Source organism: Coregonus lavaretus, assembly GCF_964263955.1.
Source record: "Coregonus lavaretus genome assembly, chromosome: 23".
NCBI lineage: Eukaryota > Metazoa > Chordata > Actinopteri > Salmoniformes > Salmonidae > Coregonus > Coregonus lavaretus.
Window position 1 is genome coordinate 12,766,732 of NC_140010.1, and position 13,794 is coordinate 12,780,525.

Consider the following 13,794-nt stretch of genomic DNA (forward strand, 5'->3'; position numbering starts at 1 on the left):
GGGGGGGGGGGGGGGGGGGGCTGGTCCTAGATCACTATTCCTACTCTGAAGACGCTTTGTGAATATGGGCCCAGGTAGTCCCTCCCTGTTTTTGTCCTTTTTTCCCCGTTTGGTGCCTAGTGAACACTACTCATTTCAGTAACCTAGAATAGCCCCCTAAATCAACATGAGCAGCAATATGATGATGTATACTGTTTCCTCTCAACACAGGAAGTCAGCAGTGTGAAAGTAGGAGACACTTCAACTCTCACAATCTTCTAGTTTAGATAATAAAACCCATGCTACTCTTTCTCAAAAGTACAAAATGTAAAGAGTAATATATGCAAAGTTTTCTTCTCTGAGAATAGCTATTTAATATGATGAATCATTGATGTATACTGTACTGATTATATTGTAATGTAACTAATAATGAAACAAAATAATAATAATATTTAAAGAAAAAATGTATCTTGCATGTGTTGGATGTGATCCACACATAGAAACACAATAACTATAATTCTGTAATTATATTTCTATGGTTCCACAGTTACTGAACACTTGACCAGTTGGATTGAGGAAACTTTGTTCATGTTATAATAACAATATGTATTCCTATAGCCAAGGGTCCGTATTCACAAAGTGATCAGGGCCCCCTTGTCTATTCAATTATGATCGAAAAAGCAGAACTGATCCTAGATTAGTGAATACGGGCCCAGAGCTGAGGTATTCTAGGCCAGGGAGTACAGTAGTTATGTTCTTTTTTTCTTTTTTTACATTATACTGAGTTTGGGCTGACTCCCTGTTTTGCAGTGATGTTTTTGCTTACAGTTAAGGGTAGTGTCCAGTTGTCTGTAGTACTTCAGAATGTAAGGTTGAGCCTAGATATTAACGTAATGGTTATTATGGGGCACCCAGGGGCTCTAAATGTTTGTAACAGACACAGACATGCTTGTTGACAATGCTGCACATTGGTGCTGGAAAGGAGATGCACAATGTTGTAATATCATAACCAGGTCTTGAATGGAAAATCTTCATTTTTAACCATTTTAATGGGTGGACTGCATTGCAACTCTGTCTTGACAGATTACATCTGATGTGCAGTAGAACCTCCTAGTGGTATTGCGGAAAAGATCCACCACTATAGATTTCTATGATTTTGGGGGGGAATAAATCACTTACTAATATCTCATGTGTGCCTGATTTGAGTAACCTCACACAATAGAATAGATGTTCAGAAGAAACAGCCTGGTTGATGGTTGTTATTTACAAAGAGACCACATTGTGGAGCCAGACACCATAGTCGCTGTCTGAAGTGTCTGAAACTACCTCTCCAGACTAATGGTGTTGACCTATTTTTCATCAGTCTGTAAGGCTATAGTGGCTGGTATGCAATATTTCCTCACTTCAGGTGGATGTGGTCTAACATGGTAGTTTCAATGCTTTGCATTTACTGCCAATTTGAGGGCTCACTTTTGTTTTTACTGTCTTCTTGTGGTTGAGACATGAGTATTTTAAAGATTTATTAATATTTTTTGTATTTTCTAAAACCAACAACCATTTCTAACAATATGAACTTTGAACTTCAACCACAGTGTGTGCACTTCCATATCCCACATTGAACGTAATATCCTAACTGAAATCGGCTGCCAAACCGAGGAGGACTGATGGTTCGTAACAGTGTCAACTTCCTTTCTGTCCTGACTTGGCTGGGGCTGCACAGCCTTGTTGTCATACATACTGCCACTTCATCATTTATTCATCAGTTTTCTCTCTCAGCGTTTGGGCTGTTAATTGAATCTGTCAGAGATTTAAATATTAATTTCCCCTTGGCTAGGGTAGGAGGGGAACATATTAGTCTATGTAGGAGAGGGAAACAGAGGAAGGGGAGGGGAGGGGAGGGGAGGGAAGAGAGGAGAACAGAGGAAGGGGAGGGCAGGGAAGAGGGGAGGGGAGGGCAGGGCAGGGGGGAGGGAAGAGGGGAGAACAGAGGAAGGGGAGGGCAGGGAAGAGGGGAGAACAGAGGAAGGGGAGAACAGAGGAAAGGGAGGGCATGGAAGGGAAGAGGGGAACAGAGGAAGGGGAGGGCAGGGAACAGAGGAAGGGGAGGGCAGGGAACAGAGGAAGGGGAGGGCAGGGAACAGAGGAAGGGGAGGACAGAGGAAGGGGAGGGCATGGGGGAAGGCAGGGAAGAGAGGAGAACCGAGGAAGGGGAGGGCAGGGAAGAGAGGAGAACCGAGGAAGGGGAGGGCAGGGAAGAGAGGAGAACAGAGGAAGGGGAGGACAGAGGAAGGGGAGGGCAGGGAAGAGAGGAGAACCGAGGAAGGGGAGGGCAGGGAACAGAGGAAGGGGAGGGCAGGGAAGAGAGGAGAACCGAGGAAGGGGAGGACAGAGGAAGGGGAGGGCAGGGAAGAGAGGAGAACCGAGGAAGGGAAGGGGAGGGCAGGGAAGAGAGGAGAACCGAGGAAGGGGAGGGCAGGGAAGAGAGGAGAACAGAGGAAGGGGAGGGCAGGGAAGAGAGGAGAACAGAGCTCCATCACATACATCTGAGCCCCACTACAACTGAGCCCACCACAGGGCTTGCATAACACCACTGTCATTGTAGCAGACACTGCTGTTATATGAATAAAAATGTGGCTGTCATGTACAGATTATTTGCCATTGCTGACATTTCAGCAGCTGGTTTCCTCCAGGTTGCAAATCACATGCCAGAGATTAGGCTTTGCATTCATTTATATCAACTGTTTATTTGAATAGAAACAGATACACTGAATTATCGAATGTCAGATACTGTACATTACACCATCATGCTTTTGCTTATTTTTAGCATCAGTCCCTCAATCAGCTTAATAAATGAGAAATGAATATAGCCGTGAAACATCAAGGTAATGTTTATGAACAGTATACTGTAGTTTACTATCTATCAGGTGCAAGGTTGCTGTATCCTGCGGGTATTCAAGTACAGCATTTTTCATCCATTCAGTTTGTACTGGGGAGCCAGGCAGGCTGAGTTCCGGTTGTGGCCTCTGTCCATCTGTCTGGTTTGGTCTGGATGACTGTGACCTTGGATTATCAATCCCTCTAAATAATCTGTTTATTCACCCTCTGAGGCCTCATGATATATCATTATTGACTGAAACATAAAATAATCGATGTGGTTTTATGAGTGAATGAGCTCATTAATTGGTCACCAGCAATAGATAGATGAAAATATAAAATATGATTTGCTGACCTCAATGTACATTATGCACTTTGGAATAAGAGTAATTATTCTAAGGAAAGAGAGTCAACCCATATTACACCACTTTTTGTTTTTAAGAGACACAAAATGGTTAATAAAAGGCAGAGTAGAAATGTGGGCAAAAATGGCAGCAGCCCACTAAACTAAAGCATGTTATGTAAATGTTCTACTGACACAAAGAGAAAGAAGGCTAACTGTACAGTACCAGTTACCATACAGGCATGGTACATTATTACCGTACATTCCTCAAATGTAATAGGTTATTATAAAAAACACCAGTCATTTTGCATTTCTTGCCTCAGAGGAAATATTTAATGTGAAATAATGTAGAGATTAAAGTGGCGAGTCAAAGAAAAGTCATACTGTAAATTGACACATTATCAGACGGCTCCTGCTGCCATGAGGTCACTGCTTGACATGCGTTGCCTTGATGCCTTACTGTCACAATGACATATGCTTTCCAAAACACTTAGTCAAGCAACACGCCACATGATTATAAGGGCATACAGAGGACAATCTCCTGCTCTCTCGCTAGTCGCCCACCCGGAATCCAAAGCAAATTCTGCAACACCTCCACACCTCTCAAAGCTGGTTCATGAAAGTACACATACTTCTTGTCAACACCTTGGCTTTCTCCAAAGTACCCCTAACAAGTCATTGAGTGGCCTTAATTGCTGCCAACATTTTCCTTGGGGTTCAATTTCCAGCCACCGGACATATTTTCCACTTGACTGATTCACTTGGACTGACTCACTTTAAAGGGTCCATTAATAAGTAAGGTGAGAGAGACATTTAATGCCCTGTTGTTTTGAGTCACTGGTTTTCTGTTACAGCCAGGCTCAGTTGACACCAAACTAGACTGAGTGGAACAGTGGGACTAGAGAGTCATCTCAGACGTGGAGAGGATCAAATTCACACACATGTCCACCTGCAGTGCTGTCTGGGTCCTGTTCAGGGGGATGTAACGTTACACAACGTTCACATAGATTACATTCCCTATATCTATTTTTATCTGCAACATACAGAACATTTCACATCACTGAATACACCCCATTCCCCCCCTTGCTGACCAGACAAACAGCCAACCAGGGAGTCCCTCTCCCACTGATGGCCACAACACTCACCATTCAATTCCCAACATTCACTTCCTTCTTTGCCAACTTCCAGGGGGGCAAACTGCCGTTTCAGCCAAATGTTATTTTAAATAGTGGGAAGGGCAATAGACTAGGCCAGGGGGCTTGTCCCCCAAACGATGGAACACATATTTGGCACAATGGCAGTGGCTGATGTGCGAGCCGACCCCAGGAAGGGCAGTCAATTGTCCCTTTATGAGGCTCAGAGGGGTATTAGGGGTATCAATGGAGAGGGCTAAGCCATGTGGGTGTGGCCAGGCCTGGAACTGTTTGTTTTGATGGTAGCACGATACTGGGACTGGCGTGACCGCCCGCCAGCCTTGTTTACCTTGGATGTGTGTCAGGCGGTACCGGGAGAGCCCGTTTGTTCTATTTTCCCCTCTCAGATTGCATCAGAGCCATAGCAGGGCATAGCATGATCACTGAGCTCCATATAGGACAGAGCCACCACTCACTGGCCTTCTCAACTCACACTGACTTGGAGTGGTTTCTGCTGCTCTACTGCCAAGAGATATGTGGGACATATTCAGGCTAAATTACAACCGGTTGGGTGACAGACTCAACGTCACAGTGCTGATGTGTCACAGACTTTTTAACACTTGGGCTAAACCTCACGTTCTCAAGGGTTTAGGATTTGTATAATGAGAAACATGCACTGCCTTCATGCATGTTTGAATTGTAGTAAATGCTATTGGTTCTCTGCAACTAATTTTAAGAGTGAAAAAATATGATCTCATGTTATGCCAGTAAATCAATGCAGCAACATCAGCAGGAGGGAGTAACACAAAATGAAGAAGACACACATTTCAGGAATCTTGTTTTTATTGAACAAGCAAAGCAGTAAATTTACAATCATATGCACGTGTATTTGCGTGCTTTCTGGCAAAGCCTAAAAGTGGGCATCCTATGGCAAAACCTCTGGGCTTACAAATAGAAGCAGAACTTCTCCCAAAAGTATTTCACCCCGATTTCAGCACTATCCATCTTTTCTGATTACTCAATCACAGCGATCAGTTTAAAGTCAAATAACACTTTTTTATACAACCCTTTTATACACCACTCAATTAAACAATGTGTTGTATACAAAAGGCCTGATTCAAACTCATGGCAATTCAGACATTGTTTACTTTTACAATGTATCCATGTTTCTCAGTGACATAGTTCAGTATCAACCTACGTTGTTGTATCAAAGTTTCTATAGTTCATTTCAGATTGAGAGACTATATGCCCAACATTACAGGTCAATATTACAGCTACACACATTTGAAAAGGGTAATTTAATAAGCTTTGCAATTTGAGGGCATGGCTGTCTGAGGTGCATGACAAAAGGATTTTCAGCATCCTAAACTTTCTCATCAGACATGGAAATGTGCATGTAGCAAAAAGCTAATTTCTATAACGTCTATGTTTGATTTCTGTAGATCCAATCAAAGTAGTGTTCAAAAGACAAAAGTTGAATCTAATAAAATAAACAATACTTTTCAGTTTTTCAAGAGAAACTCTTCGTAATACTGCTATGATGTCGCAACAATAGCATTAGCATACCATTCCAAAGGTGATCTTCGAGCTTGAACCACTCGTCATAAAAGATTGGTGGCACAACAATATTGCGATCATGACAGATACCATGCCATATAAACACTTGGTCCGGTCATGACCGAAACCATGCCATATAAACACTTGGTCCGGTCATGACCGAAACCATGCCATATAAACACTTGGTCCGGTCATGACCGAAACCATGCCATATAAACACTTGGTCCGGTCATGACCGAAACCATGCCATATAAACACTTGGTCCGGTCATGACCGAAACCATGCCATATAAACACTTGGTCCGGTCATGACCGAAACCATGCCATATAAACACTTGGTGTGGTCATGACAGATATTGTGATTATGACGTTCAGTTTCAATATCAGACCTGTATCATTGGCATCATCATGCCTTGCTTCCAATACCTTTCCACCCACTCTAGTATAGCACGAGAAACGCACCGATAACACACTCTAACATAGAGCACAGGAGACTACACACTGATAAGAAAGGGAAAGGGGGATACCTAGTCAGTTGTACAACTGAATGCATTCAACTGAAATGTGTCTTCCGCATTTAACCCAACCCCTCTAAATCAGAGGTGTGGAGAGTAGGCCCCGTCACCGAATGTCCAAAGCAAGCACTCCACAGGTAGAAAACAAGAAGAGTACTTAAATGTACTGAATAAAATACAGTATTTAAATCTGTGTATTTTGCAATCTAAACGTTTTTGATAAATTGTCATGCTGATAGTGGGATTGGTGGCTAGAAAACAGAAAAAGGAAAATGGATGAGAAAATAAATGGAGAATAATTTACATCAACTTGCCCTTATGTGGTTTGAGTCAACTGAACTTGATCAGAATCCATTTGTTTCATCGCAAGTCAGTCTCAGAAAATCACCGCCATCCATGTCTGCATTATTCAAAAGTACACTTCTAGTGAGGAGACTGGAATACGTCTTTCAAAAAGCACAGAGTCACTTTGATAACTGTCCTGTCAAAATCTGAAGCACAATTCATTCTTATGATGATCATAAGGCAACCAAAACATGCCAAGGAATGATTAGGAAATAGTTATGAACAACTTTAGCCAACTTTGGGTTACCAAGTTCAACATAGGAACGAGGGACCAAGGAAATCAATTCTCTCTCTCTCTCTCTCAGAAAAAAAGATGATAGTGAAAAATGTAACAATCACAAAACAATCATTTGCTTTGACAAAAAAAAACTGTTTCATCTTGCAATGCTCTTTAACTAGAAAGACAACATGAAACCTTAAAGAAAAAGTAAAGCAGGATGTAAAAAGAGATTGAAAAACATACAAACTCTAAAAAATATCAACAAAGTGGAGGAAGATCGGATTCTCCCTTTCATAAGTCTTTTGAAGATGTAGCTAGTGTCGAATGTACGACTAAAAGTCTGAGAAAAATGTTGAAGTAAGAATACGTGTATGGAAATATGTCACTTTGGCTGCTTTCAAGTCTCGATCTGAAAATGTCCATATGAATGTGACCTGCAGTAGAGCGTCGTGGAGCTCCAACATCATGGTCCATAATGGATCCCCGGGCTGCAGGGAGGAGACCTGGTCGTGGCACCCAGTGGTGGGATGTGGGGTGGGGAGGAGGGCGTTGTGTAGATTCTGGTCCTGGATCAGGAGGTCGTGGTGTAGGTGCTCCTCCTGACGGGTCACTAATGCTAGGAGGTCTGGATGAGGCGTCTGTAGTGGGGCATGACCTCGTGCTCAGGCAGGTACAGGTTGAACTCCAGGGCCACCAGCACAGGGAACTCAAAGGCTATCAGCTCCCTCCTGTTCACACGAAACCTCTCCTCCAGTTTCTACAAATCAGAGAAAAAGGGAGGAGAGGTGATGCAGTAACTAAACCACTGTACTACTTAATATATCCAGTGAATAATATGTAGTGACTGAAAAAACGACTTTGTCTACAATCCCTGAGCTAGCCACTTTGCTATCTGTCATGTGGTGCTTTCCTGTCATGCAGATAAATGCAGATATTTATAATGCTTGTAAAATAACCACATTATTATTATATAACCATCCTATCATCAGATTTTTATAACATCTGAAAAAGTGTGTAACATTAAAGCTGGGATCCGCGAAAGGAGAAACAGCCGCTACTGGTTGTTTTTGTGGGGGAGATGAGCATCATGGTAAAACATTAAAAAATCGTAGTGCATACTCTGCTGTTCTATCGCGCGTGTAATGATGTGCAATGATGACCGAGGGGGGGAAAAAACAGTGTTCGTTGTTTGAAGTAACGTCTTTGTTGTTGTAATATCGCAAACGGACGTGGCAGTTTCACCGCTAAGGATTACAGCTTTAAAGGAAACACTTAATGAATTCATATGATATAACAATCCTATAAATCGGTGTTTGTCCGCGTGACAGGAAAGCACTAACAGTTTCCACCAGGCTGCTCAGAGCTGAAGCCCAGTGCACGATGAGATAAGTACGACACTTACGTCTATGAGCTGCTTGACCTCGTGCTTCTTGAGGTCTCCGCCGATCTTGGCGGCGAGCAGGACGCAGGCGCCGGCGCAGAGTTTGCGGTTCTGCTTGTTGAGTTTCCCCTGGAGGACCAGCTTCTCAAAGTAGACGAAGGCCATAGCTACGGTGGGTTCCTCATAGCCACACTCTTCCTGGGCCAACTTACGGATCTCTCTCTTCAGACTGGGGATGGAGGGGGGTGGTAGAGAGGCAGGGGGTAGAAGGTGGTGAAGGCAGGGAGATGAGACAAACGCTAAAAGGTGAAAGCTAAAAAACTTTTTTTTTTTTTAAAGGTACCATAGTGTGGCCAATGTCTGTCAGTAAACTATTTTTGATACGATTAACCACAAGGGATTAAATACTGCTGCCACAAACTGATCATTTCAACATCATACTCCAATATATGTTTGGAATAGACGTCCCTACCTCCTGATTTTGCTGAGGGTCAGCCGTATGTGGGGGAACTTCTCCTTGAACGTCTCGTTCATGTCCTTCTTGAGGTCAGAAGGCTTGACGTACTCTATGACTGTAGTCTGAAAGGAAGATGAAAGTATTGGTGTCAGACAGACAGTGCAGGTGATAGGCTCTGTATTGAATTTGTGCGAGTGTTATACGTTATTGTATACATATGTGGAAGAGGACACAAAGGTATCTTTCTCTGCTCTCGCTCTCTCCATGCCGCTTTCCACACAGACCTAGCCCCGGCCCCTGTCACTTAAGGAGCGCATTTGTTGCTCCTTGACCATGAGACACTTGCATTCATTCAGTCTACATGGTCAATGCAGCACATGCATCAATGTTGATGACAACAATGCTGTTTTCACTTTGCTTCTTCATATAAATCCCCTAGCGTTCTATAATTACACTATTAGTTTGTGTTTCTTACATCTGCAAACAGCTAGTTTGTCTTTTTATAGCAAGTTGGGCCTAAATCATGTTAGCCGCTAATGCTAATTACTAGTTAGCTGGTTAGCTAGTTAGCTAGCTAATAAATGTACTGAGTCAGAGCAAACGTAATTAGCTATACAGCCTGATAATACCAGTGATGGTGTAGACCTAAATCAGCATGTTGTTTGTGCAACAGTATCTTCTAAACTAAAGAAGAATACGCAAAGCATGAATATGTTAGCTACATGAAGTAGCTAAGAGAAAACATTCAATGTAGCCAAAGATTATACGGTCCACTAGCAAACACTTATCAACCCTTTGGTTCCTACCCTGTCACAATAACTCCTCCCTGCCATTTTCATTCGTTATCATGTCAAACAAGACTGTATTTAAAGTACCTACTATTATATTCTAACTATATAATTAGAATAATCATTCTATTTCCATGATTCCAACAGTTCACCAAAGTGTTTTGCTATAAATCACAAGTCAAATCGCAATTGCAACATTTACAAATAAGGCCTAGATGGTTTGCCCATATCATGCAGCCCTAAGTGGAAGGGATCTCAAATGAGTGATGAAAATGCTGAAAATTATTTCTGGTTGAATTGAACAGTATAAAACAAATCAGAATGGAGAACGACCCATTAATCACTTAGAACGTATGTGTTGCCACCCTAGGGTCACGCTCTACTCATAAAGCAAATTTAGAACTTGTATTATTCTAAAACAAGAAATACTGTCAAATATCGTCCCCAAAAACATTCCCGGCCGTGATATGATATTTGGGCCATATCGCCCAACCCTAGTTCCATTGGGTTATGGAGAAGGTGGTTGAGTATCAGAGTCGGAGCACGAGACATTGGAGTTAGGTGGCATTGGGTGGCACACCATACACGGGCCACAGAAAGACAGAATAATATATTATAGAACGTTTATGACGCTTTACATTTCCGAGCTCAGTATGTTCTGTTGATGTAGGGGAGAGTGGGGTAAGTTGAACCGCCCTTGTTTCTAAGAAACCATACACAAAATGTATCATTTGACCAAATATTTAGGAAGAGGTCATCATTTCATGGAGTCTGTGAAGGAAGAAACCACATGGAAAAAGTGATAAGCAAGTTAGGTCCAAAAAACTGATTTTTACCAAGTCAAATGAATTTATTGTGTTAGAGGTTTCATGATGCTTGTATCTAAACCAATGTAGATATTTTTAAGATTGTTCTATACATCAGTTGGGGTCTCTATAAGCTTCAATATGAGGTCCTAAACCTAGCATTAAAGTGCATCGTTGTAGCTGTGTGGGCTAATATAGTCAAAATGGTTGCCTTGGAGTAAGTTGAGCCAATGGCAGAGCCAATGGCAAGTTGAAGTAGTTTCTTCCCAGGCGTTGTGCAAGGCATTAACTCTGGGATATGAGGTAACAACAGGACCTGGCCTATGTTAAAAGTGTTTTAATAAAGTTCTAAGTATTTGTTAGGTGTTAAACCTGTGTTAAAAGATGCTTAAAATAATTAAGAGACAAAAAAGTGACAAGCTGTAATGTTTACATGAATACTGATTATTTCCTGGGATACACAACATCCTGAAATATATGTAGATATCTTTGTTAGAAAGAATACTATATTTCCCTTGACAGAATGATGCCGAATGTTTAACAAAATGGCTAAACTTACCCCACTCTCCCCTACTGTATTTTAGCCATTGAACTTTATTTCAGGTCAGAGGCTCAACTGTTATCTAGGAAGATAGAAGGAGCACTGCAGTTGACCCACTAAATCTGGGTATGTGATAAGAGAGAGAGATAACAATTATGAAATTACAGCATATTTCCCAAGTTGGCTCATGCCAAGTAATTTGCTTTGCTCAAGCTTGCAGTAATATGACTTATCAAACTAGTATTTGTAACTTGGTATTTTTGGTCATAGATAGTATTCCTCCATGCAGCTCCCCATCAGAGTTCAAAATATACCAACAGCTATTTGTAATACAAAGTACTTAGTACTTTGACTACTGCAGCAAACTTGTGGCTACTATGGGAAACCTACAGGGAGCATTTCTAACCGAAAGGAATGTGATTTATAGATATTTACTTGATCACAAAGGAAACTAAACATACTAAAATGATTTGCATCTCATGATACAGTTAGAAGTAGAACCTGAAAGATCAGTTCAAGAAAGATAAAAAAGTAGGGCTGTCAAAGTTAACGCATTAATAACATGTTTATCGGCAAAAAAACTATTATAACGTTAATTGAGTCTCCATTTCTTCACCGCACGGACCCTTTTAAGAGCAGAAAACAACACGGAACACAGCTACAGTCAATGCTTGCGATTTTACAGTGCTGAAGACCATGTGGCTAGCTAGCAACCTGATTACTTGACCACTGACTAGTCTATGCACACATTTGGATGACACAGGAAGAACTGAAAAGGGATAGGCTACTCAAATAAAGGTTTCAAAAGGTAGGCTGCATATGCAAGAGTGGGGTGTGTAGAGGATGTGTGAGAGCGGGAGTATGTGGATGAGTTCGTTTTGTATGGCATGGGCTACCGAGTGGCGCAGTGTCACTACAGACCCCCTGGTTCGATTCCAGGCTGTATCACAACTGGCCGTGATTGGGAGTCCCATAGGGCGGCGCACAATTAGCCCAGCGTCGTCCGGGTTTGGCCGGTGTAGGCCGTCATTGTAAATAAGAATTTGTTCTTAACTGACTTGCCTAGTTAAATAAAGGTTAAAAAAATAAATAAAATGGCCTGGTGCTCCGGGTGGGTGGAGATTTCACCTAAGGACCAATGGAATGGCCTAAAATGTGCAAACTCCGCCCACCCTGGGCACCGGGCCATGCATAACAAGCTCGCCCTGTGAGAGAGAGAGGATGTGGGAGGGTGGGAAAGTGTGAAGGCCTATGTGTGTAAAGTTATCGGAACAGTACAGATGGTTACAGCGTTTTCAGAACATTGTTGGACAAGTTTAAAAGCTCTTTGTTCTTTGTATCCATTGAGCCAGTTATATTTGTCACACTCATTTAGAATGCCTGAAGCTTTAACAGTACTTAAAACTGTGTGTGTGCGCGTGTGTGAACGAGAGAGTGTGTGTGTGTGTGTTGTGCGCAAGTGTTAAACTTCAAGAACATTGATAAGAGGGAGTAGGCCTATCTAAACATTGGGAGCATTAATAGCTGTATTTTACAGTAAATGTTGTGTTGTTTATGGTGAAAATGCTATTAAAACATTCTGATGTAGATCATTTGTGTTTCAAAGCAGTGTAACTCAATGCACTGCTTTTTAAATGAAAAAAAGCTTTATTTTGGGCCAAATTTGAGCAAATAAAAAATTGCAATTCACTAATGCCATTAACTCAATTAAATATTTTTATCATTTGACAGCCCTAGAAAAAAAGTAATGGTACTTAGATAAGAACAGCAACTGATGGTGGAGCGTAGTTTTCAGAACCCACTGGTCATATTCCTTGAGTGTAAACAATAGCTAATCGAGAGCTTGGGAATATAAGGTTCTATCTGCATTTTTGTCCCCCAAAAATGATTGACATAGCCTTGTTCTGGTCAATGTTCTCTACCTACAGTTGAAGTCGGAAGTTTACATACACCTTAGCCAAATACATTTAAACTCAGTTTTTCACAATTCCTGACATTTAATCCTAGTAAAAATTCCCTGTCTTAGATCAGTTAGGATCACCACTTTATTTTAAGAATGTGAAATGTCAGAATAATAGTAGAGAGAATGATTTATTTCAGCTTTTATTTCTTTCATCACATTCCCAGTGGGTCAGAAGTTTACATACACTCAATTAGTATTTGGTAGCATTGTCTTTAAATTATTTAACTTGGGTCAAACGTTTCAGGTAGCCTTCCACAAGCTTCCCACAATAAGTTGGGTGAATGTCGGCCCATTCCCCCTGACAGAGCTGGTGTAACGGAGTCAGGATTGTAGGCCTCCTTGCTCGCACACGCTTTTTCAGTTCTGCCCACAGATTTTCTATAGGATTGAGGTCAGGGCTTTGTGATGGCCACTCCAATACCTTGACTTTGTTGTCTTTAAGCCATTTTGCCACAACTTTGGAAGTATGCTTGGGGTCATTGTCCATTTGGAAGACCCATTTGCGACCAAGCTTTAACTTCCTGACTGATGTCTTGAGATGTTGCTTCAATATATCCACATAATTTTCCATCCTCATGATGCCATCTATTTTGTGAAGTGCACCAGGCCCTCCTGCAGCAAAGCAGGCTGCGTGGTCCTTTCTGAGGTCTTGGCTGATTTCTTTAGATTTTCCCATGATGTCAAGCAAAGAGGCACTGAGTTTGAAGGTAGTCCTTGAAATACATCCACAGGTACACCTCCAATTGACTCAAATGATGTCAATTAGCCTATCAGAAGCTTCTAAAGCCATGACATCATTTTCTGGAATTTTCCAAGCTGTTTAAAGGCACAGTCAACTTAGTGTATGTAAACTTCTGACCCACTGGAATTGTGATACAGTGAATTATAAGTGA

General features: G+C 41.7%; 1 protein-coding gene across 1 annotated transcript in view; it reads right to left on the reverse strand.

The window, feature by feature from the left end:
* Positions 1 to 3,587: 3,587 nt before the first annotated feature.
* LOC311150435 (CDK5 and ABL1 enzyme substrate 1-like) overlaps positions 3,588 to 13,794 on the reverse strand; it is a 31,530-nt gene continuing 21,323 nt past the window's right edge. The window contains exons 8-10 of the mRNA XM_084187921.1: positions 8,819 to 8,925; positions 8,368 to 8,575; positions 3,588 to 7,722 (exon numbers count right to left, since the gene is read on the reverse strand). Of these exons, the coding sequence (XP_084044047.1) occupies positions 7,582 to 7,722; positions 8,368 to 8,575; positions 8,819 to 8,925 (456 nt within the window). The 3' untranslated portion in view covers positions 3,588 to 7,581. The remainder of the gene's footprint in view (positions 7,723 to 8,367; positions 8,576 to 8,818; positions 8,926 to 13,794) is intronic.